This window comes from Cornus florida, unplaced genomic scaffold (assembly GCF_030987335.1).
Source record: "Cornus florida cultivar Cherokee Brave unplaced genomic scaffold, ASM3098733v1 CherokeeBrave_3.0.0_Hap2_Chr11, whole genome shotgun sequence".
Lineage (NCBI taxonomy): Eukaryota > Viridiplantae > Streptophyta > Magnoliopsida > Cornales > Cornaceae > Cornus > Cornus florida.
The window spans coordinates 16,779,895-16,804,216 of NW_026775581.1; the positions used below are offsets into that span (position 1 = coordinate 16,779,895).

The window sequence follows — 24,322 nt, forward strand, 5'->3', positions numbered from 1 at the left end:
GTAGCCTAGCCATTCCGAGTCATTACGCCCTTAGGAGTGTCTTTACACTTAACGCCCTAAGACCATCTGGTTTGGGAGTCGTTGGCTCAACGCTTGTTACATGGGGTGATTAGAGAGCTTAAGGAACTTGGACATTGCACATGGTCATACATAAAAAAATAAAAATAAAAATAATAAAAATGAAATCAATAAAAAAAAAAAATGTTTGATTGAATAACAAGGTTCATTCAATGTCTTGATGTCTGGTACTATATCTGTATGCTAGTTTGAGGGTAAGACTACGCCATTACTTTGATTTGCTAGGATAGCAACACATTTTGATGCTGGTTCACTCAAAAAGAATGATAGAATTGATTCAATTTGCATGATTAACTTGCTTGATGTGTGGAGGACCATTTTTGCTTACATGATGTTGAAATATTGAGAATAGCTTAGAAATGACAGAAATTTGCATACTTGAAGTAGTCTACTTTAAACACTTGTTTAGTATGTGTCGTTGCTTCTCAAGTAAGAAAGAGCTTTTGATGTTTGTGGGTACCATTTCTGGAAACCCTCACGAGACTTCACTCGTCCACTAGGGGTCACCTAGGGGTTTAAAAGGCTTGTTGCATATGTTAAATGCAACCGTGATCCCTACGAAAGTGGTGTTATCTTTATTTGCTTAATTAGTTCATAGTTGTATATATGTTTGTTTCATTTCCATGTTATAGTTCATTGCTAGGGACTAGCAATATCTAAGTTTGGGGGTGTGATAAGTGCTTAAATGTTGCACATTTCAGCACCTAAGTTAGGGTATTTCAGTCTTTGCATCTATCTTAAGTTTATGTTTTAGTCATAATTTATGTTTATGTGTATTTCAGGGCAATAAAGTTAAAATGAGCTAAGAAAGGTCCAATTAAGCCTTTTTGGAGTTAAGCAAATATTTTCAGAAAATGGCACAAAACGGTCAATCTCGGGCCTTTGATGATGTTCCCAAAGATGGAGAAGCAAACCAAATAGCCCGGGGCAAAAATGGAGCTGAATAAGGCTTAAAGGAATTTTCCAACTCTAGGGGATCGATCCCCCAGGGTGGGGGATCAATCCCCCAGGACTTGGCAACATTGCATATTTTTATTTTAATGTTTGGGCTTATTTTGTAACCTAGTGGGCTTTAATAGGTTTATTACTTAAGCCCAGCGAGGCCCATTGTTTTTAGGGTTAGTATTTATTAGTTTAGTGATTTATTATTTGGAGAATTAAAGTTTTGATTTTTTTTTTTTTAATCTGTATCGTGATATTGTTCTCTCTGAAAGAAAACGAAAGAAAGAAAAAAAGCGAGGGTTTCAAGAATATTTTTTACAGAGGCTTTGTTTACAGTTGAAGGAAGAAGAAGAAGGGCCAAAAGATGGAGATAGGACTTGTTGACACCATGATCATCTCCTCCATGAGCTAGTTCTTCACTTAGGGCTTGGATGAGCCCTAAGTTCATGTAACCTTAACCTTTGTATTTCTTTTCTTGGGAAATTATTATGTTGTAATTAAATTGTATGGCCTTGCGATTTCTTAATATATACATGCTTGATTTGATAAATTAGGGTTTGTATTGATAAATTCTTCCATTGAAATCTCCAATTGATTGTATGTCTATGTATGATTAATTAGGGATTTTATTCTTCATTAGATGATTAGAATTTAATTCTTCCATTGATTCTATATGAAAATTGCATGTCTAGGTGTGATTGATTTAGAATTATACTCTACACTAGATACTTCTTTTAGTTGTATTTAGTGATGGCCATAGCATGAGACTTAGTTGATACAATTGTCAATTAATTTGATGGATAAAGGCTTAATCATGATAGATTGTTTTACAAATTAGCTTATTTGTCATTAGTTAATTGTAGTAAAGTAGGCAATCTGTGCTTGATTATTTTAATCCATGCTTCTAATTACAATTAGTATTATCTTCTTGATTGATGTGTGCTCTTATTGGATACATTTGTGAATGTGTATGGTGGGTTATGACGTAGTCTTGAATGGGTTTTACACTTTAGTTTACTTGTCATTAGGTAGACAATTCATCCTTGATGTTGATAATCTATGCTTACAATTGTGATTTGTGATGATAATGTGACCACATCTATAATTACACTAATAAATTCCCCATTAATTGAAAGCATATGGTTAATTGCATGGGCTTAGTGGTGAATCCTAACCCTAAGACTCTCTTCCTATCTCTTTAATTCTTAGTTTAATGTCATTTCTATTTTCATGCTTTTAATTGAATTTTAGTTTAATCACTCCACCAAAATATTTTTCTCTCACACTCTTTCTCTCTCTCTCTCTCTTCTCTCTTTTACAATCTAATTAGCATTAAAATCAAGTTTAGTCCCAACACGTGTTCAATCCCTTGGGTTCGATCCCTTCTCACTTCATACTACATAGTATAAGTGTCTAGCGGTTTACAAATGTAAATTATGATGCCCGCTTGATACCATTTCCAAAACCAAAGTGTTGTGCATTATTTTGTGCACACGCTCGGGTCGCATCAAGAATTATATGACATAGGAAATCCCTGTTGATGCACCAACATCATCTAGAACATAGATTCCTGTATCCATACATTGTTGTAGTAGGAGGATTCTCATCCAATTCGACAGTCATGTTTTTAGATGAGATCTTTATGGACGTCCCTATTAAACACAAGTCAGACCCAATAAGCTACATGGAAGCGTGAACCGGTATGGATACATATCATTTTGGTAAGTTACTATAAAATAAGAGTGGAATCTATATATTCTAATAAAGTCTAGGATTTTATAGAACTACCAAGTAGGGTAAAACCTATTTGTGGCAAGTGAATCTGCAAGAGGGTACCAAACGATTTTGTAGTGAAAGGCTGAGATGATCATGTGTAGAAGTTGCAAAGGTTCATTTATGAACTCAGGCAAGCTTTACACACTTGCAAAATTCATTTTGATTAGGCAGTCAAACTATTGACTTCGAACAAAATGAGAATGAATCATGTGTGTACAGGGTAATGTCATTGAATTCCTCGTTCTATATGTTGATGGCATCCTGCTCATTGGTAATGAAATGGAAGTTTTTGTATCAATCATGAGGTGGATGTTTAACTAATTTTAAATAAAGGATCTTAGAGAAGTAGGTTATTTTTCAGGGATCAAGCTTTTATGAGACCAAGTTAAAAATAAAATAGGCTTATCTCATGCATCCTATAGTCAGTAGGTGTCAGTCCAATCCTAGACTTGATCACTGGATAATTGCGAAGAATATTGTAAAGTACCTTAAGAGAATAGAGAATCTTATCCTCATTTATGGAAATGATGATTTGGTCCCAGTCAGGTATGCAGACTCTGATTTTTAATCAGACGTAGATACTAAGAGGTCCACGTCTGAGTATATATGTTCACTCAATAGAAGGGAAATCAGTTGGTAGAGTGTTAAGTAGAATTCCACTACTGACTTAACCATAAAGGTGGAGTACATTGCATTGCAACCTGATCGGTTGATCAACTAACATCAACCTTCGCAATAGCACGAATCATTGTAAAATAGGGCTATTGGTCGGGTAAGTCGAACCACTGGGACTGCGCTAGTCTAAGGCAACCTAAGTGTTTAGAGTCATTCTTAGGATGATGAAGGGGTGTTCATAGAGGTTTTGTTTGTTGTCACTTAAATTAGGAATTCAAAGTGCATAAAACACTAATTTGCAAGGAATTTAGGATGAAAAGATTAAGAAGAGGAGACTAGGGAAGTGAATCCGCCTCCATCCCTATACATATGCTAGATTAGACCTAAATTTGGGGAAAAACAACATATGATGGTCAAGACTTACATAGCAACACATGGTTGCCATATAAGTAATCAAGAGGTACATTAGGTCTCAAACAAGTATAATCCATCAAAAGATAAACATGCTTAGACTACCTAACTAAGGTGTAGCTTATACACATTTACTTAAATGAGAGACTATCAAGTTCTTGACAAAATGATAAAGCACATGGAGTTAGAGATTAAGCATACACCATCAAAGGATTTCCTAAGCAATGGTCTATCAAGGTCACCTATCAACATGCCATGAAACCATTTCATAACCTTGCTTCCACTCTCACCATGAAAAACTCATGCAATATGATTACTCTAAGACATCATCTAAGACAAGATAATCAACTTAAAGAAATCATCCATACATGTATCAACATTCATTACAACAAATGAGGTGCTCTTGGTTATGAAAAGACCATAAAATATACATGGCAAATCCCCAAAATAGACTATCCTAGGACATGCTTACAAGGGAGGGACTTCATCACCTCCCTAGAGAAAGAGTTAGTTACCCATTGCTAAGCTAGAAGAAGGAAGAAGCTCCATCCAAGACTTCATTTTCATGCTCCTACTGTAGCACTCAAGAACACCCTCCTCCTTGCTCTCTTCTCTCTCCTCTATCTTGCTAAAATATTCAAGATAGCAAATGTGTGGCCTTTGGTAGCTTTTTATTCTCCAACAAAACCCTCTCTCTCTCCTCCAAGGAACACCTCCAACCACTTCATAAAGAAGGAAGATGGCATTGAGGAAACCAATGTGCAAGTGGCTGAAATTGAGCCATTTCTGAGTGCAATCTGCCTGATTTTCGAGCACTCGAAAAGTGATCTCGAGCACTCTAACTTAGTGCAATGTGCAACATGCTCCTCTTGCTCAGCGCTGACCTATTTTTGTAAAACTGCTATAACTTTGTGCCCCGAACTCCGAATGATGATCTGTTTGAATATTTGGAGAGCTGATTCAGTGCTTTAAAAACTTCATGTTTTGATGAAGACCCAATTCTCAAGTCTGGTTGGTCGAAAATGAAGATCAAGGCAGAATTGCATTGCTGCCAGGCAGTTCTGCGCACCTCTGGTAACAAGGCCATAACTCTCTGCTCCGAGCTCCGAATGACAAACCGTTTGAAGATTTGGAAAGCTGATTCAGAGATCTAAATCTTTCATGTTGTGAGGGAAGTCCAGTTCTTGAGTTTGCTAGGTCAAAATGGCGAGGAAAGTTCAGGATCTACTGCTGCCAGAAATTCAGTCTTGTGCCTTTTGATGGCCAAAACTCCACAAAGCATTCTTCTTGCTTCTTTTTGGCCAATGGACCTGAAAATGTGCAAAAACATACAATTGGAGATAATCTATATAAAATACACAAATAAAGAACTTAACTAATGCAATTTAGGGCGCTTGAATATACAATATTCGGCGCTTATCACACCCCCAAACTTACATTTTGCTAGTCCCTTAGCAAAACCAAAATGCAAAACTCAATGGAATGACAAACATGGGACTGCTACTAGAAAAATATCTACCATGGTAAAATAAAATAGATACATAGCTCAAATACAACTTAAAACAGACAAAAACTAGAGATGGGGTCATTGGGAAAACTACCTTGCATATATGAAGCATTGATACAAAAATTGGCTAAATACATTTCCACATACATGCATCAACATCAAAGTCTATATAAATAACTCAATTATCATCTCTTGAATGGAAATCAACTCTAGCTTCAGTGAAAGTGAATTGGATTCTCAACATGCGGCTTTTACATTCTTTTCCAATTCCCAAGCACAAGTTTTCAAATCATTGAATTCCCCTTTAAATGAGGTCCCTAAGGCATGATTTTATTTACAAGACAACTTTTGTTACTTGTTGACAATTTATTGCAACTCATAAGCGAAACATAGAATGGTTGTGCAATGCTGAAGTCCCTTAAACTTTCTAACCAACCCTTGTAGCAAGCGTTAGGCCAACAACTCCCAAACCAGATGGCTTTAGGGTGTTAAGTGTAGAGACATTCCAAAGGGCTTAATAGCTCAAGTTGGAAAGGCTACGAACTCTAGCGAACCATGTTTATTACAATTTTTTTGAATGACCGTACAATGTTTAAGTCCTTTAAGCTTTCTAACCAACCCTTGTAGCAAGCGTTAGGCCAACAACTCCCAAACCAGACGGCTTTAGGGTGCTAAGTGTAGAGACACTCCTAGGGCTTAATAGCTCGAGTTGGAAAGGCTACGAACGTCAACTGGTCATTTTTTTCTTTCTTTCTCAGTTTTTTTTTTTTTTTAGATAACTTAAATCATGCCAAAGATATTCATCTATCAGGTTCATCAAATCAAATTAACTAAGCCAAGGTCAAGGTCAATCAAGTTGCGTGCCTCACAGTTAAGTTTCCAATGTGCATCTGTGCATTGTGAAGCTTAAAAGAGTGTCAAATCCAGCGAGAATCTAATTGAGACATTTATATAGACTGATTTGAATCCACATGATCATTTCAACTCAAATTTTTTTTTATTTTCAAAAATTTCAATTGCTTCTATACACAAGGTATTAAACATATGTTTCATCTCCGACAAGTGTCAAGTTATACTATCATTGCTTAGCAAAAATTATGAAACCAAAAATGTATAAATGCACCCCCAAACTTGAATGACACATTGTCCTTAAGGTGTGAAGACAAGCATACCAAAATAAGAGCCAAAAGGGGGGGAAAAGAACAATAATACCAAGTGGAGTGACGACGACGTAGATGTTCAGCTATGTGAGTGCGCAAAAGCGTCCCCCAAACTTGGACAGGAAGACCTGTCAAAACACAACTAATATACACATGTAAAAGCATAGGCTCTTAAGAAAAATCAAAACAGAATTAAAAACACTAACCTGAATTGTAGTGCAAGATAAAAATCCAAACAAAACACAAATGCAGACATTAGCCACAAGTGTAAAATGGATAGCAAAAGAATGCCAAAAGTGTGCCATTATTTATTTATTTATTTTTTTTTTTTTTTGAATGGCATGCATGAGGGTGTTGTGGAGGAATTGAGGATGAGGTTGATTGAGTGTGAAGGGTGGTGGGTGGTTAGGGAGTGAAGGTGCCGAGAGAGAGAAGGCTTGTGTGAGGGTTGGTTGGTGAATGAGAGAGGGGTGAAGGTTGGGGTGGTGGTCGGTTTGGTTGGTGTGTGCATGGTGTTGATGTGAATGGTTGGGATTGTGTTGGGAGGGTGGCCGTGGAAGGCATGCATGGTTGAGGATGATGAGAGGTTGCTGAGAGGTTAGTTTGTCGGTTGAGGTGGTGGAAGTTGATGGTGTATGCAAGATGCCGAGAGGGTGGGGTTGGTGTTGGAAGCTGAGGGAAATGAGGTGTGGGTTGCTTAGGTTGCATAAGGATTGCATGGTGGATGAGATAGAGAGATTGGTGATTAGGTGTGTTGAATGAGAGAGAGAAAAGGTGGAGGTTGGTTGGGTTTGGGTTCATGCATGGGAGTTTCCGAGATGAGGGGGCATGGTTGTGTAGCTTGGTAGGGAGAGGGATGGTTGAGAGGGATGGCATGCATGCTGTTAGAGGAGGTTGTGGGTTGGAGAAGAGAGAAGATGGTGGTGTTGGTGTTTGATTGAGGTTGCATGGTGGAGTGGGTTGAAGGAGGGAGATAGGAGTGGATGCCGAGAGGGTAGGGTGGTGGTTAGTTGGCATGCAAGGGTGGTTGCATGCTTGGGTTGGCCTGGATGAGATGGCCGAGAGGAAGAGAAGGCGATGAGGGTGAGGCAACGAGTGCTCGGGGCGTTGGCAATGGAGAGAGAAAGAAGGTGGAGTTCGAGCACTCCAAATAGGATCGGCGAGTGCTTGAACTGAGAGCAGTGAGTTGGGTGGGTTGGTGCATGAAATTCGAGCACTCAAACTAGAATTTAGAGTGCTCGAAAATGGCTCAGTAGGCTCGGGGGTGAGCTCGGCTGTGAGGACTGAAATTTGGAGCAATCCAAATGGAATTTAGAGCGCTCTAAAATTGGGCAGTGGTGCATGCAAGATTGGTTCACAATTGGAGCACTCTAAATGGAGCTAGATTGCTCGAAATGAAGGTAGTGACTTCGGCAAGTTGGTGTGGTAATTTGGAGCAATCCAAATGGAAGCTAGAGTGCTCCAAAAATGGGCAGTGAGCTTGGGATTGATGGTGAAGACATTTGGAGCAATCCAAATGGAATTTAGAGTGCTCCAAAATGGGTAGTAGCTCATGGAATTTTGGTTAGATCATTCGAGCACTAGAATCTTGGCCCAGTGAGCATTTTGAGTGGATGCAATTGCTGAAACAAATGTGTCAAACTTTGCAACATCTTGCTAATGCATGAATATAATTGGAAAAAATTTCAAAATGTAACACATTTCCAATGTATGGATGAATTTTGAACTTTGCAAATTCATTCCATTCCAATGCATGGATGGAAAATTTTTAAACTTGGCATGCCATTCCCATGCATGGAAAGATTTTTAAAGCTTTGCATGGCAGTTGGAAAAATATTTGAAAACTTTGCATGCCATTCCATGCATCGAAAATTTTTCATGTCATTCCCATGCATTGAAAAATCATTGCAAGCAGCAGCTTCAATTCAAGCCATGCATGGAAAATTTTAAAACTTTGCACATTATTCCAATCTAATGCATGGATGGATTTTTGAAGCTTTGCATGCATGGAAAGAAATTGAAATTTTGCATGGGACAATGCATGGGGAATTTTGAAAAAATTTTAAACATTGCAAATGCATGGAAAAATTTTAAACAATGTAAGAATTTCAATGAATGGATGATTTTGCGAAAATTTTCAAGAATGTATTACAAATGAGACATTATGCACATGAGTAGCATTCCCAAGATCCGATGAAATTGCTAGGAAGCGATGGAAATTTCCGGGAATGAAAATTAGAGTTGAGAAGGTCTAAGAAAAATCAAATTTTTGGCTTTTCTAAACCGTTTCCCAGAAAATTTTGCAAGGCACGAGCAATTTCAAAGAGAAGGAAGCTTGGAAATTGAAAGAATTGCCTCCCTTGCTTTGCTAAATTTAATATCGATAGCTAGACGAAGTTAGAGCAGGTACTAATCCTCAAAAATCTCGATAGCTAGACACACCGAGATCAGGTTAGTCCTCCTTACCCGATACCATGTCTCTCAAGAGATTCAAGCTTCCCCAAATAGGATAATTCTTTTAAAAGCGAAGGAGGAAGAGCTTGAAGACAAAAGTGGAAAAGAGGTAGCGGAAAGACCTCAACCCACTCTTCATCCTCAATGAAGAACTTTGGATTATAGGGCTTATTTGAATTATAGGAAGATGGAGTAGGTGAGAGTGCACCTAGCAAAGGCTTTTGAAGGGTCATATTGAGCACGGGAATGCTCGACAACTTGTCCTTCAAAATTTCAACATCCTCCTCACACTTATCCGGCGGTTTGGGCTCAACAACTTGAGACAACTCAAATGAGGGAATGGGATGAGATGCAAGCTCCCAAGAAAGAGATACATTTGATGTTGACCAAGGAAGAGAATGAATAGGTGGATGAATATTAAGCAAAGAATTCACCTCCGAAATGGAATTGTCAACATTAAAATCCTCACAATTGAAATGAGCCAAACAAGCTTTTAGAGGATCCTCCATTGAAGGAGGTGCATCGAGCAAAGGATTATTTAGGGGTTGTTCTGGAGTTTTAAAGGATGCAATCTCATCATCTTTTTCCTCATTTTTAACCACAAATTCTTCCATTTTATGAGTGGCAACAATTTGATCTTCAACCACCATTTCATCATTTTCACATGTAATAACCACTTGATCATTCTCATGATGAAAGTTACTAGGAGTAATCTCATCATTCATAGAATTTTCTTTTGGATTGGCCATAAATTCAAATGAAAATGTTTCCTCCTCTTCATGATTTTTAGCATTAATCCTTTGTTGAATTTGAGATATTTGGTCATCTATCATTGCACTAACTTGGGACTGGTGATATGGTACCACTTGATTGATAGACTCTACTGTGGATTGCATGCTAGCAAGGGAGGCCAATAGTTGATTGTTGGAGTCCATCATTTGTGTGTGCATAGACTCCATCATTTGTTTGTTAGCAACAATTAGCTCATCCAATGGAGACGGTGGAAAAGGAAAAGAGGGCTGGAAATAATGATCATTGGGTTGAAAATTGGCTTGAAAATGTTGCCCATGAGATTGTGGGGCTGAATTTTCCATGTCATGCCACAAGAAATTTTGGTGATCTCCCCTACCCGAGTCATAACCATTGAAGTATGGATCACTACCCGATTCAGAGAAATTTGCATTTGGTTGCTCTAGATAAAAATCCGAGAATTGTCTCGTTGGAAAACAATCTCTTGTATGATGTGTATTACTAGAGCAAAAAGCACAAAACGCATGTGGTGTGTAGAATTGAGTTGGAAGATAACTACCCTCCATCTAGGACTTAAACATCAACAACACATAACATAATCAACACAACAATTCTTTATCATCAACTCCACATACAATGATCCCTTTCTCCTCAATTATCAACAAGATAGGAAATAAATGGCCACGACAAGAACCGATGCTTTGCAATATAGTAAAACAAAAATAGCCTCGATAAGGGCTTCACAAATAAATTAACTACTTCTAAGCTTAACACATGCACAATATCCACAATTCGAAACTAGAAGTCACAAGACTTACCTGGGGTCCTCTAGACTCACAATTTGCTAGCGTTCCCACGGCGAGTTTCGAGTCCCTAGAATCTCACAAACACGAAGATGATCAAAAATACACAAGGAGTATTCACAAGACACAATATTCACAATCAAACTAAAATTAACCCTAGAACTTTGGTAGCTAAACCGTTTGCAGTCCCCGGCAACGACGCCAAAAATTGATCGGTTGATCAACTAACATCAACCTTCGCAATAGCACGAATCATTGTAAAATAGGGCTATTGGTCGGGTAAGTCGAACCACTGGGACTGCGCTAGTCTAAGGCAACCTAAGTGTTTAGAGTCATTCTTAGGATGATGAAGGGGTGTTCATAGAGGTTTTGTTTGTTGTCACTTAAATTAGGAATTCAAAGTGCATAAAACACTAATTTGCAAGGAATTTAGGATGAAAAGATTAAGAAGAGGAGACTAGGGAAGTGAATCCGCCTCCATCCCTATACATATGCTAGATTAGACCTAAATTTGGGGAAAAACAACATATGATGGTCAAGACTTACATAGCAACACATGGTTGCCATATAAGTAATCAAGAGGTACATTAGGTCTCAAACAAGTATAATCCATCAAAAGATAAACATGCTTAGACTACCTAACTAAGGTGTAGCTTATACACATTTACTTAAATGAGAGACTATCAAGTTCTTGACAAAATGATAAAGCACATGGAGTTAGAGATTAAGCATACACCATCAAAGGATTTCCTAAGCAATGGTCTATCAAGGTCACCTATCAACATGCCATGAAACCATTTCATAACCTTGCTTCCACTCTCACCATGAAAAACTCATGCAATATGATTACTCTAAGACATCATCTAAGACAAGATAATCAACTTAAAGAAATCATCCATACATGTATCAACATTCATTACAACAAATGAGGTGCTCTTGGTTATGAAAAGACCATAAAATATACATGGTAAATCCCCAAAATAGACTATCCTAGGACATGCTTACAAGGGAGGGACTTCATCACCTCCCTAGAGAAAGAGTTAGTTACCCATTGCTAAGCTAGAAGAAGGAAGAAGCTCCATCCAAGACTCCATTTTCGTGCTCCTACTGTAGCACTCAAGAACACCCTCCTCCTTGCTCTCTTCTCTCTCCTCTATCTTGCTAAAATATTCAAGATAGCAAATGTGTGGCCTTTGGTAGCTTTTTATTCTCCAACAAAACCCTCTCTCTCTCCTCCAAGGAACACCTCCAACCACTTCATAAAGAAGGAAGATGGCATTGAGGAAACCAATGTGCAAGTGGCTGAAATTGAGCCATTTCCGAGTGCAATCTGCCTGATTTTCGAGCACACAAAAAGTGATCTCGAGCACTCTAACTTAGTGCAATGTGCAACATTCTCCTCTTGCTCAGCGCTGACCTATTTTGGTAAAACTGCTATAACTTTGTGTCCCGAACTCTGAATGATGATCTGTTTGAAGATTTGGAGAGCTGATTCAGTGCTTTAAAAACTTCATGTTTTGATGAAGACCCAATTCTCAAGTCTGGTTGGTCGAAAATGAAGATCAAGGCAGAATTGCATTGCTGCCAGGCAGTTCTGCGCACCTCTGGTAACAAGGCCATAACTCTCTGCTCCGAGCTCCGAATTACAAACCGTTTGAAGATTTGGAAAGCTGATTCAGAGCTCTAAATCTTTCATGTTATGAGGGAAGTCCAGTTCTTGAGTTTGCTAGGTCAAAATGGCGAGCAAAGTTCAGGATCTACTGCTGCTAGAAATTCAGCCTTGTTTTTTTTGATGGCCAAAACTCCACAAAGCATTCTTCTTGCTTCTTTTTGGCCAATGGACCTGAAAATGTGCAAAAACATACAATTGGAGATAATCTATATAAAATACACAAATAAAGAACTTAACTAATACAATTTAGGGCGCTTGAATATACAATATTCGGCGCTTATCACAACCTCACAGGCAGCAATGGAAGTTTTCTTGTTTAATCTTAGTGATTTAAAGGTTTTGGAGCATACTTGCCTACCTATCAAGCTCTATACAATAATAGTGTGGAAGTAACCCAAACCAATGGCCCTAAGTTCCATAGAGGAACAAGGTACATTGAGAGAAGTATCATGCTCTACATAATACTTTCCCATCAACAAAATGTACTTATTATCAAGATTACATTGGAACACGACCTTGTTGATCCATTCATAAAGGCGCCGTCAATCAATTGTTTTGATCGTCACTTGGATAACATGGGAGTTAGATGCAATTCGAATTGGCTATAAGGGCAAGTGGGAGATCGTTGGGATTTGTATGCCCTGGCATAGAAAAATCTTACTTGGATTGTATAAACATTGTTCCTTATTTGAAATGACATTTATGTATTATACAATTGGTGAACACTAATGTATTATGTTTTTGATTCATGATGGAATTGAATATGTTCCCTTGGTTGTAAGAGATATTTATATATATGTGATGGTGATCAATACAAGAATATAAATAGCGATCATAAATAGCTCATTGTCAATAATTAAGGATAAACTCTTGATTAATTTAGACTTGAATCGGATCTAGGAGTGCACACAGTTCGGTTTCGTACTGTTCCGGTCGGAACCGGAACCATTCACAACGGTTCCTTAAAAAGGGAACCAGAACCGGAACCGTATAGGTATGGAACCGAACCGAACCGAACAGAATGTTAGTGTTGTTCCATTACTTAACAGAATACAATAACAAAAATATAAATATAAATATAAATAAATACAGAATATAGTGTAAGCCGCAATACAGATCGGAGAAGTCTGAGATGGTGTATAACAGTGTAAGCCGCGATACAGATTACAGAAGAGAGGATGAGGAGTGAGGATGAAATCTGAATCGACTGAGTGTAGAGGATCTGAAGATGAGAGGAGGCGAGGCTTTTACTACCGAGGGCGATGAGGATTCAAGGAAGCTTGAGATTCAGTGACTAGGGAGGTGAGGGTTAGCTCCGTGCGGGAATCGTCGGAACAACTCTGGTCACGCCCTCACCAGAGCCTAATCTCGTGTGACGACCTTAGATTTTACAAACCCAGTGCATCCTGTGATGACCCGAAACTAATCCAAAACTGCAGAAGCTAAACATAAACAAGTTTTTAGAGATGTACATCATCCCTAAGATATAAGAATGACCTTCTGATAAGTCCTGTGACTCAACGGAAGCAAGACTAAAGTTAGAGTTTTAAAACCCTCTAAGGAAAGGACCAAGGGAAAAATGGTCATTCCAAACTAAAATAGGTGCCACCGTACACACTATTGGAAAGACAACAAAAAATTAACAAAGATAAACTCAAGAATCACTTGATTCAGAGTCCGGACGGCAAAGATATCAAGTTTTGCAGTCAAAGAAAGAGAAACTCCATCCCGGTTCGAACCAAATCCTGACACTATCTCACTAAAACTTGAATATCTCGATGTATAAGTGGAATCTAAAACTATAATTAGTACCATTAGAAAGTTTATTTCGACGTGGTCAGTTTAAACTCAAGAATGGACCAATTCGGAGTTAGAACAAAAGAGATACAATAATTTGAAATCGGAGGAGCAGTGCTGAAACAAAGTGCACACACACACAGATAGATGGACGAGCGCTCATCCAAGGGCGACGAGCACTCATAATTGGGCACGCCCTTGCTGTGCCCACTGCCCAATCTTCGAGCACTCGTCTACTGATAAGCAAAACTAAAAACTGAACTTGAAATGTGATTTTGAGGACTTTCTGAGCCTTTCTGAAAAAAATACAAAGAAGAAACCCCTCCCAAAATCATGTTTCCTAGCCAACCATACCAAAAGAAAACTTTATTTTTCATGTGAAAACCCCAAAATGCCCTTATGCATAGTTTTTGGCATAAAAAGTGCAAAATGAGTCCATAGGAGGCTCAAATCACCAAAGAAATGGTTTTACCGAGAAACGATCATGCACACAGACGTAACTTACCTATTAAGACGTGCTACAATGATCCACGGCTTAAAAATACCGCCAATGCAAAATATGACCTATCCAAATCCCAATACGTGAAAAATACCTTTTAAAGGTAAACAATGCAACAACCGGACTTAGATGCAATCAAAAGACTGTTTAGCCCTTGGCCACATGTCATACATATTAAATAAGTGCTAATGAGTGTGCACGTGCGCTCTTTGCACCACCCGAATTGAAAATGAATTCCTAAAGCCTCTTATTTTCCTAATTTTACTAAAAAATGCAATATATGAAACCCAAATGTAAAACTAAGAATAAAATGGTGTTTGACCCTTAGCCACACCTCATACATATTAAATGAATGGCAAATAATGAATTTCATACCTAATACACACTCCGATGCATAAATGACACGTTAAAACAAATGGTTTTCATATTATTCTCATTAAAGGCAATTTTTCAAATTTATTACATTTATGTGATTTCAAATAAGGTTTGGCCCTTGGCCACATATCATATGCATAAAATAAACGTCAAAAAGTGTACTTAGGCACACATTACAAGTCTCAAGGTAGAAATGACATTTTTAACCTAACTATGCATTACAACTTGAAAAGTAAAACTCAAACATGCTAACACTTACATGTGAACAAGAATACAATTAAAAGAAGTTCAATTCAACAAAATGACTCAGGGATATTGTGCATCCCGAAATCACGTCTTCTTGCCTAAAACAGGTTACATTCAGTGAGGGGTGAGTAACCTGTATTACTCGTAGGGAATAAGCATGTATAGACCTAACTTTTTACAAGATTATCACATTAACGTAAAACAATTCAAAAGAGTTATGTCACCTAACGTCTATGTTATAAATGAGTCTATGGGATCATCTCAAGCTAGACTAGCAATTGAAATAAACGATAAAATACAAGTATACATGCTCAAGTATACAAAACAATATTAAACGCCATGCACGTCATATAAGCGTATAACTTATAAGTACACTAAACCATGTTAAATCAAGATATGCAATATCTAAGCATACATACATAAATATACAATTAATATGGGAATCTCGTAAATCAAGTACACAAATACAAGTATATTACGCAAAATGAATTGCGCATAAGACAAGTATACACGGCACAAGTATACAAGTTCAAGTACACTAAAACAGATTCAAATACACAAACAAGTACACTAGTTCAACTATACTAAATGAGATTTAAAAATGCAAGGCAAGTATCAATTCACAAGTTACAAGTAATCCATGATTAACTACTTGGAGTTTAATGCAAAATCAGATAGTGGAAAAACTACGATACTTGATCACAGACCAAGCAAGTTATTATAGGCAATTATGACTCACAAGGTACTGTCTACTGCACGCGTGTATAAGTTATTCTGGGTAATTACAACCCATAAGGTACTACCTATTGCGCACTTCATATGACTAAGGAAACTCTTGTCTCCGTACTAGAGCCAAACTCTAGCCATCACATGTACATTTTCCTTACAAGCCTTCTAAAATCAATAAGTTCAAAACTTATACAAAATCAATAAGTTAGACTAAACTTATACAAAATCAAATAATGCATAAAAACCATCTTCCATGCACAAGTAAAGTTGAAACCACACAAACCATGTCCTAAAATTTTAGTCTAAATGGCATATGATATGTCAAGTCCTCGATATGCAGTTTATACACAAAACAAGAATATTTTACAACAATTGAATTAAATTACCATCCTAAGCCACAAGTACTAAATAAGTTATAATTTAGTAACTAACTTTCAAGGTAATCAATTGTAATATTTTAAACAAGTTTATACCTACGCAAGATATATTTAAACAAGCTTTGCAATACAATAATATCACGATTTAACCCACCTCCCAAGTGGAATTATGATAGCTGAAGAATAGTTTTGACTTTTTTTTTGCATTGTATGATTCCATATAGCTCACATTATCTTTGATTCACCGTGGTTTTGATGATAATCTGCTCCTTGTCTAAAATTTCCATGGTGATAGCATATTGAATGGCCTATATGTGATTATTGTGTGTTTTGTTTGGTTAAATCTTCATGCAATTTTTTTTTTTTTCATTAAATCTTAATGTGATTACTGATTGATATGGTCTTTTTTTTATGGTCTTTTTAATTATACTTGTGAGTTTGAATGTCCTAAATATTATTATTGATATTCTTTTCCCACAGATCGACTCAACCCAACCCTTACACAAAAATACTGGAATCCTTCCTATAATCAAAATCACTGGTTTCAGAGATAGCCCTGAATTATGGATAACAAAAACCAAAGAGTAGTTTGGTATTCGATACCAATAAATCGTTTAGACATTATTATGCGGAGGCTCTTCACATGGCTTTAATGAAAGTGATTCAGATATTAACATCTTATACTTCCATTTCAATTTGAAAACGGTTTATTTTGAGAAAACAAAGGATATGGAAGTTTACCTTTACTGCTATAGGAACAAGCTCGGATCTCTCAAGTGGCAGCTTAAGCCAAACTCCCTTCTTTAGTTAAATCACAAAAGGCTGTGAGTGCCCTGAATAAACTGGATATACTTCAAACAGCAAAAAAAAAAGGATTTTATCTAGTTGTGCAAAAAGATCTCATGGCTAGCAGCTCTGCAGAAATAAAAGAAATAGTGGAGAAAACAGATGCATAAAGTGTTTGGAAAATACGTAAGCTTCCACCTATACGGAACAAATTAGCACTTTGCACTTTTGACAAATGATCACTTGTATGAAATCTCAAAACAGAAGCTCATCTGAAGTCATGATTTCTCAGGAAGGAAAACGAGTCAAAAACTTTTAGTATGTTATCTCGAATGTGAATAAATAATTGGCCTAACCAGTGACGAATTCGTGAGCATAGTGGTTCTGGAAGTCCAAAATTCAGAACAAATCCTGATGAAATTATTTTATCCAAATTTGCAAGAGAAGTCTTCATGACAATATAGTTACATACACTGGATCTCAATAATAGCTATAAGTAACATTCAGCTTCTTGTATAGAAAATGAAACTACCGAATGACAATTGAAGCACGTTAGGACTTATAAACATAGTGTATCTGTTCTTGAAAACCCACTATGGATTTTGCTTTCTGTTGATGTATAGTTCTATTTCAAAACCATACCATCTTCGCTTTCAACAGTTAATTGTTAAGCTTAAATTTTTTGATACTGAACAAAATGATTGAAAACAAATACTTTTCTGGAGGAAAAGAAAAGAAAACTTGGAAATCTTACAACAAAATGAGATTAAAATGGTTGTTGTAAGTGAACCAAGTTTTATTTTCTTTTTTGATTTTCTCAGAAACCCAATTACCCAATTAAGCACAAAAAGAAAATCCTAATTCAACAATGGAAAGCAAAACAATTACTTCTGCAAGAACATGACTGTGGAGAGATTTTGACACCAAACAGCTGCTTTGTGTTCAGAGATGGACTAGAATCATAGTACCAGAATAATATGAATTATATCAACACGGTCAATAGCCCTATTATCCAAATTCTACCAAAATAGAAAGAAACAAATACAAATATAAATATAAATTAAAAAGCAAAAGCAACCAAAACCTTGATCATGATTGTATCTCCACGGAAAAGCTGCAACTTCTCCATGGTATCAGGGTGCATCGCGACCACCGAGTTGTCGTCATTAACCGCCCGACGAGTCGATTCGCCGCTTTCTTGCGCTCTAAGATTGCGATCGAGAAATCCTTCTTCCCACATTTTCTGAAAATTCATAAAAATAATTATTCGAAATCGTCAAACTCAGTGAACAATCTCAGATCACATCATGGATTATGAAGTAGTTGAGAATGATAGTAAAAAAGAAGTGAGTTAATTCACTCTGATTTACGAGTTGGAGGGACTCCCGAGTCAGAAGATTCAGCTGCTTCGTGGCTCATCTTCGAACGAGAATAGAGATGGAGGCGATTGGGGAGTTGCAGAGAGAGGGGGGGCAAGTTCAGAGTTGAGAACGAGAATAGAGATGGAGGCGACTGGGGAGTTGCAGAGATAGGGGGGAGCAAGTTCAGAGTTGAGACCGAAAATAGAGATGGAAGCGATTGGGGAGTTACAGAAAGAGAGAGAGATGGAGGCGATTGGGGAGGCTGAAGAGAAACCTAGGGCTCGGTAAACTTAGAAATAATGGTAAATTAAGGAAATTAAAAAGTGAAAAAATATTAGAGTAAATTTCGCACTTACCAGCGTTTTGTTAGCAAACGCGGCTAAAACATGCTAGTAAAAGGGAAAATTATATATAAATGGAGTCAAAGTTCCATATTTACTTAGAGGCTGAGTCAAAGTTCCATATTTTTCTAAAATGAATTGCTGAGGTGGCACATGGTTTTTTACTGTTTAGAAATTATGGTGCCTAAAATACCCTTCCGTGAAGGTATTATTTTTTCTTCGAAGGTATTACTTTTTTGAACTGAAGGTACTACTTTTTGGCGTTCAGGTACCATGTTTTTTAAATACCCGCGAAGGTACTCCTTTTTCTCCGAAGGTACTACTTTTTTGAACCGAATGTACTACTTTTTTGAACTGAAGGTACTACTTTTTTGTTAGGGAAGGGCATTTTAGGCATCACAATTTTCTAAACAGTAAAAAACCATGTGCCACCTCAGCAATCCATTTTAGAGAAATATGGAACTTTGACTCAGTCTCTAAATAAATATGGAACTTTGACTCCATTTATATGTAATTTTCCCCTAGTAAAACCCTAATATGCTGCAGTGACATTACCAGTTAATTTCATGCTATTTACAACAATGTGAACTAAATTTTCATAAAAGAAAATTATTAAAAAAAAGTTGCAATACTTATTCAAATATTCCCAATTTAATATATGTTAATGAATATATCAAGACCTAATTTAATAGCATGTCACAATTTAATTCTAAGCAATATACATCCATGTGAATTAAATCTTATACAAAGAAATAATTAAATTAAATTTCTAGATTTAATACAAAGGCATGTAAACAAGCTGTATAAGCATGGCAAACACTCAATACAATACATACATAATTCTAAAACATCCCCTACCTCAATTTGAGATGAAAATCTTAAAAGCCACCAAATGGAAACTACCCCGAATTCGACGATATTTCGGGATTTTATCAGGGATAACAAGGTGAACATTAAACCCCAAGGAGGTCACACCAAAATCCAAACTTGGCTTTAAACCTGAACTCGAAAAATGGCCGAAACCAGATTCTAATAAGGGAGAAAGGACCGCCTCGCCACGACCTACGATAAATACTAAGGCACTACGGCATTTTTCAAGAGGGAAGTGGCCGGAAAAGAAGGAAGAAGGGTGGCAGCCCCTTGGGCTGCCATGGCCGTCAGACAAGAGAGGGAGAAGATGATGAAATGTTGACTTTTCATTTTAAGTCCCCCTATTTATATAAAAACTCTAAAAGCGCCCCGAAGGGCACCGCCAGGTCCGAAAAAGTGAAATTTGAGCAAATATGCTCAAATAGAAAAATAACTTGAACAAAAAAGAGCCGAAATGGGAAAACATGAATAACAAAATAAACGACATCGAAAACTGAGTCCCGAACAGAGAGATATGCCCCAAACAAGTTTGGCGGCAACTAGGGTCAAAAACTTAAAAACTGGGGAGATCGATCACAAGATAATTCTAAGAGTATACGACTCGACGAGATGTGAAAATGAATTCTGTACGAGGATCCAAGCCCCAAGGAGATACTTTGTAATTAACTTTCATTAATTACACAAAAGCCCCTACACAAAAGGATAACTACGCAAGTGACCTAAGATATTTTCTTAAAAACCCCTAAATCAAAATATCTTAAAAAGATATTTATGAAAAATACCTCAAGAAACGAAAATGATTCTAAAGAATTTTTTCATCCACGCCCCTACGGCAAAAAGAAACAACCGACGAACTTTTCTCTAAAAGTAAAGCTACGCATAACAAGGAAACCAACTGGGATAGAAGCACGTGGAGTCAAAAACCAACTATGAGCACGAAGAGTGAGGTTACGTGAAAGGAAATTTCAGGAAAAAAATTTAATCCGTAAAAATGAAGAAAAAAGGAAAGGAAGGAAAATGACCGAGTTATTACATCTCGATCACCCAGAGGTTTTGGAAGAAACCCATGTGAGAATTCCAGAGAATGATAGTGAATTGGTTAGGTGTAATACCCCTAGTTTTAAAAAGGATAAAATTGGAATTTCAGGTATTTTTATTTCATTTTTTATGTGACTAGTTGTTTAAGTGTGTAATTGTTTGACTTTGTTATTTGATTTAATTGTGGTTTAATTGTTTAATTATGGAGGTATACTTGCATTAATTGTTTTCTGGTGTTTTTGAATTGTTTTATTTTTTTTAAATGTGTTTGGTATTTTTTTTCATTAGTTGAAGTAATTTAGTAATTTTAATTTTAATATAATAAGTTAATTAATTTTTGTTGGATTACGTTAATAATTATTTATGTTTTCTGTTAAGAGGTCCAGTAGTTGGAAGCAGACAAGGGTTATAACGCGGGTTTTATCCTATGGCCGATTAGGGTTTAATCTAGGTTTTCTATATTAGATTATCATTAGAATTAGGTTTTATCTATGCCTATATATATACTGTTATTGTAATACCCCGTAATTTTAAAGAGTTTATTTAAATTAATTTTGTGTTAGGTTAATTCTTTAATGTATGGAGTTATTCACCTTTTTATTATATATGCTAAATTATTTAATTAATTTTATTTATTTGTGCATGTAATATTGATTTTTTTTGTTCTATATATTATAATGATTAGTTTAGACATTTTATTGGTTATGTTTTAGATTAATTAATATTATTTAAATTAAAGTATTTAATTTGTATTATAATAATAATAATAATAATAATAATAATAATAATAATAGTATTAAATCAATGTAATGATGAAAAATTAAATCTTAGGATAGGATTTCATTCCCATAGTTGAACCTTAGGACATTTTGCTTGACTTGGCTTGCTTGGCTTAAATGTTATAGGTACGGATGTGAGAAATGGGTGAGAAGTTAATATAAATTAGATATTTGTATTATATATATTATATAAGTTTGTATATATATATTAGTTAGCCAACTTACCCTTAAGGCAACTCACTTAAGTTAGAAAGCTTAAAAATTACAGAGAGCTATTTTATAAGAGTGAAAGGAAAAGAGAGAGAGAAAGAAGCTTGGACCGGTGTAGGCGATTTTACCCGACTACGCGCAACCGGCGGAATTATTTTAAATCCATAAGGCAAGTTATTATCTACTTTTCCCCTTTGAATTAATAAATTAATTGTTTAGTTTATTTTTATGCATAGAGACCAGGTTAGGAGGTTAATAAATTATTAATTTTAGTTTATTAAATTAATGAAATTTTAATTATATAGGACGGTATATATTTATTTAATATCCTATGAAATTTATAATGGCTGAAAATAATTAAATAAGGCTTTAGGGATTTTTCTAGAATTTTCTAGATTTTTCCGGGGCTTTTCTGCAATTTCCGGCGAGCCTCCGGCGAGGTTTCCGGCCACCGGCAGTGAAGAAGATGACCGGAGTGATCCAGTGTGATGCGGCGCATTGTAGGTTAGTGCGCGCGTGCATCCTGGCCATTGGTAGAGTCTGATTGATCCGGTGCATCGCAGTCCATGTTACTGCAGTACACCCGGATCAAGAACCTTTGGATTAGGTAGATTCATCCAGTGTAGCGCGCCCATAGCAAGACCATGCAACCAACGAATCAGCAAGTGCCGCGTCATCAGGATGCATTAGTGCGCGCGTGGCAGCGCGTGCGCGCGCGTGGGAGGTTCTAGACGCGCGTGAAGGCGCGTGTAAGCGTGTGCGCGTGTGAGAAAAGTGGCGGCGCGTGTGGGAAGCTCTGGGAGGCGCGTGGGGGCGCGTGAGGGACCCCTACAGTTACTGGAAAAGTCCAGACTACCCCTAGGGACTGCTTTGTAAATTCCAGAACCTTAAACGTGGATTTTTAGGTACTGTGTTGGTATTTACGGGTTTAACGGGCCACGAAATTATTATTTTAATACCCGGTAATTATTCTTATGGCCGATTAATCTTTTCTAAGCATTTATTGGCTCGTTTACAGTACGGTTATTAATGTGATTTATTTAATGACATTGTTAAATATAAATAGTGTTAATATCTTATTAAATGGCATCAAACATTACTGTTAAATTAAATAATGCCATGGTTTTAGTCATATAAATTATCCATGATATCTTATGGGATGTTTATACTGCTAAATGATATATACACCATGATTATTATGCTGTGTGCATTTCAGGAAATAAATGGACTGTTTAATTATGTCACATTTATATTATATGGATGTGTTGCCATATAGAACCATATGAGCTGGCTAATAAGTTTGGACTCATTTATACCTTATGCATTCGTTGCGATAGACAGATGTGTGGTTGTCGGGGTATGTGGTTTAATATTATTGGCATGTGTTGCCTAATTGACATGCTCAGTATATTTAGTAATATTATTAGCATGTATTGCCTAATTTATATGCTCAGTATATTCATCAGTACTTTGAGAGGTGTTATCACTGTGTAGTTCGTTATAGTCTGTGTTGTCAGTACCGTGCACCATGTATAATAGCTGATTTCCCGGGTAGGGAAAGGCGACACTTAACCACCTAGTGTGAGTCTAAGTGATCACCGTCTATTCTGGTTGAGGTCATGTTATACATTGGATAGTTCCCTTAGGATGTATACAGATATAGTACTCATCCGGATATAATGATAAATTTATTTGATTCTCTGAGTTGGGTCATAGTAGAGAGGACTTGCTCGTGGGGTTGACCCACCATTGTTGTTATTTCAGGATACGGTCAGTACCCGTTCCAAGGTTGAGGTTAGCAGTGTGGGACCACCATCCGAACTCATCTACTCTTACGATCCAGTTCAGGGTAGAAGTTTTACGTATTACTTCAGTTTCAGTTTTTATTTACTTTTGACGTTGAACTCTCAGGTTTATATTTAGGGATCCTTGACATAGGATTTTCAAGTTGTAATGGAGTACTGTATTTAAATAAAGGATGGATGGATGTTGTATTATTTAGTGTTCCTTTCCTGTCTAAATTCTTTTATTATCATCATTTTGTATTCCATGCTTGTATATTGCCAATTGTTTTTTGATATCCCTCGTTTTCGTGTATAAGCCTGATCAACTTATGCGTGGAAAATGTTGGGGGTGTCACAGTTGGTATCAGAGCATTCCAGGTTCGAGTGTCTTAGGGATCTGTGATTACTATACTTCTGCGTTTTGTATTCTGATAATTAGAGCCTAAGTATTAGGGTTCTTTGTATTCTTTTAATCGGTCCATTATAATGTACTGACGTTAGATTTTTCTGAATTTAAAAGAAGGATGTCTCGGCGTGGGACAAGGAATGCGAACCGTCATCGCAGTATTTCCCCAACTCAAAATGAGAATCAGGAGTTTTCCCCTCAAGTTGCTGATATTATTGCACAAGCTGTAGCAGCAGGAGTAACATCTGCTCTACGAAACCAGCAGCCTCCTCCGATAGTACCTGTTCCTGAACCAGTGGCACAGCCAATGTCATGGGACAAAACTCGTCACTCGTTTATCAGAGGGAATCCACCAACATTTGCGGGGTCCACAGATGTCTTGTTAGCATATCAGTGGAAACAGGAGAGCGAGCGTCATCTTCGGATGGTAATCTGTACCGAAGTGCAGAAACAGATGCTAGCTACGTTTATGCTGATAGGCAATGCATTGCAGTGGTGGGAGTCTATTACTACTGTCGAAGAGAGAACCAGATTGACTTATGCTGAATTTCAGACT

General features: G+C 36.9%; 1 protein-coding gene across 7 annotated transcripts; it reads right to left on the bottom strand.

The window, feature by feature from the left end:
- Positions 1–3,572: 3,572 nt before the first annotated feature.
- LOC132283560 (uncharacterized) lies at positions 3,573–18,609 on the bottom strand. Of its 7 annotated transcripts, none has more exons than XM_059785526.1 (4): positions 18,348–18,609; positions 18,062–18,220; positions 16,933–17,042; positions 3,573–12,339 (listed from the first exon to the last, which is right to left on the bottom strand). In XM_059785526.1, the coding sequence occupies exon 4, from the start codon at positions 10,257–10,259 to the stop codon at positions 8,952–8,954; it is 1,308 nt and encodes a 435-aa protein (XP_059641509.1). In that variant the 5' UTR covers positions 10,260–12,339; positions 16,933–17,042; positions 18,062–18,220; positions 18,348–18,609; the 3' UTR covers positions 3,573–8,951. The 7 variants fall into 7 exon arrangements, 6 of the variants coding, with proteins under 6 accessions (XP_059641509.1, XP_059641512.1, XP_059641513.1 ...); XM_059785529.1 differs by having other exon boundaries at positions 18,338–18,609; XM_059785530.1 differs by having other exon boundaries at positions 16,933–17,024; positions 18,062–18,609.
- Positions 18,610–24,322: the final 5,713 nt, after the last annotated feature.

Coding starts and splice junctions, on each gene's coding strand:
- LOC132283560 (XM_059785526.1), bottom strand. CDS start 10,259: ATGGAGGGTAGTTATCTTCCAACTCAATTCTACACACCACATGCGTTT.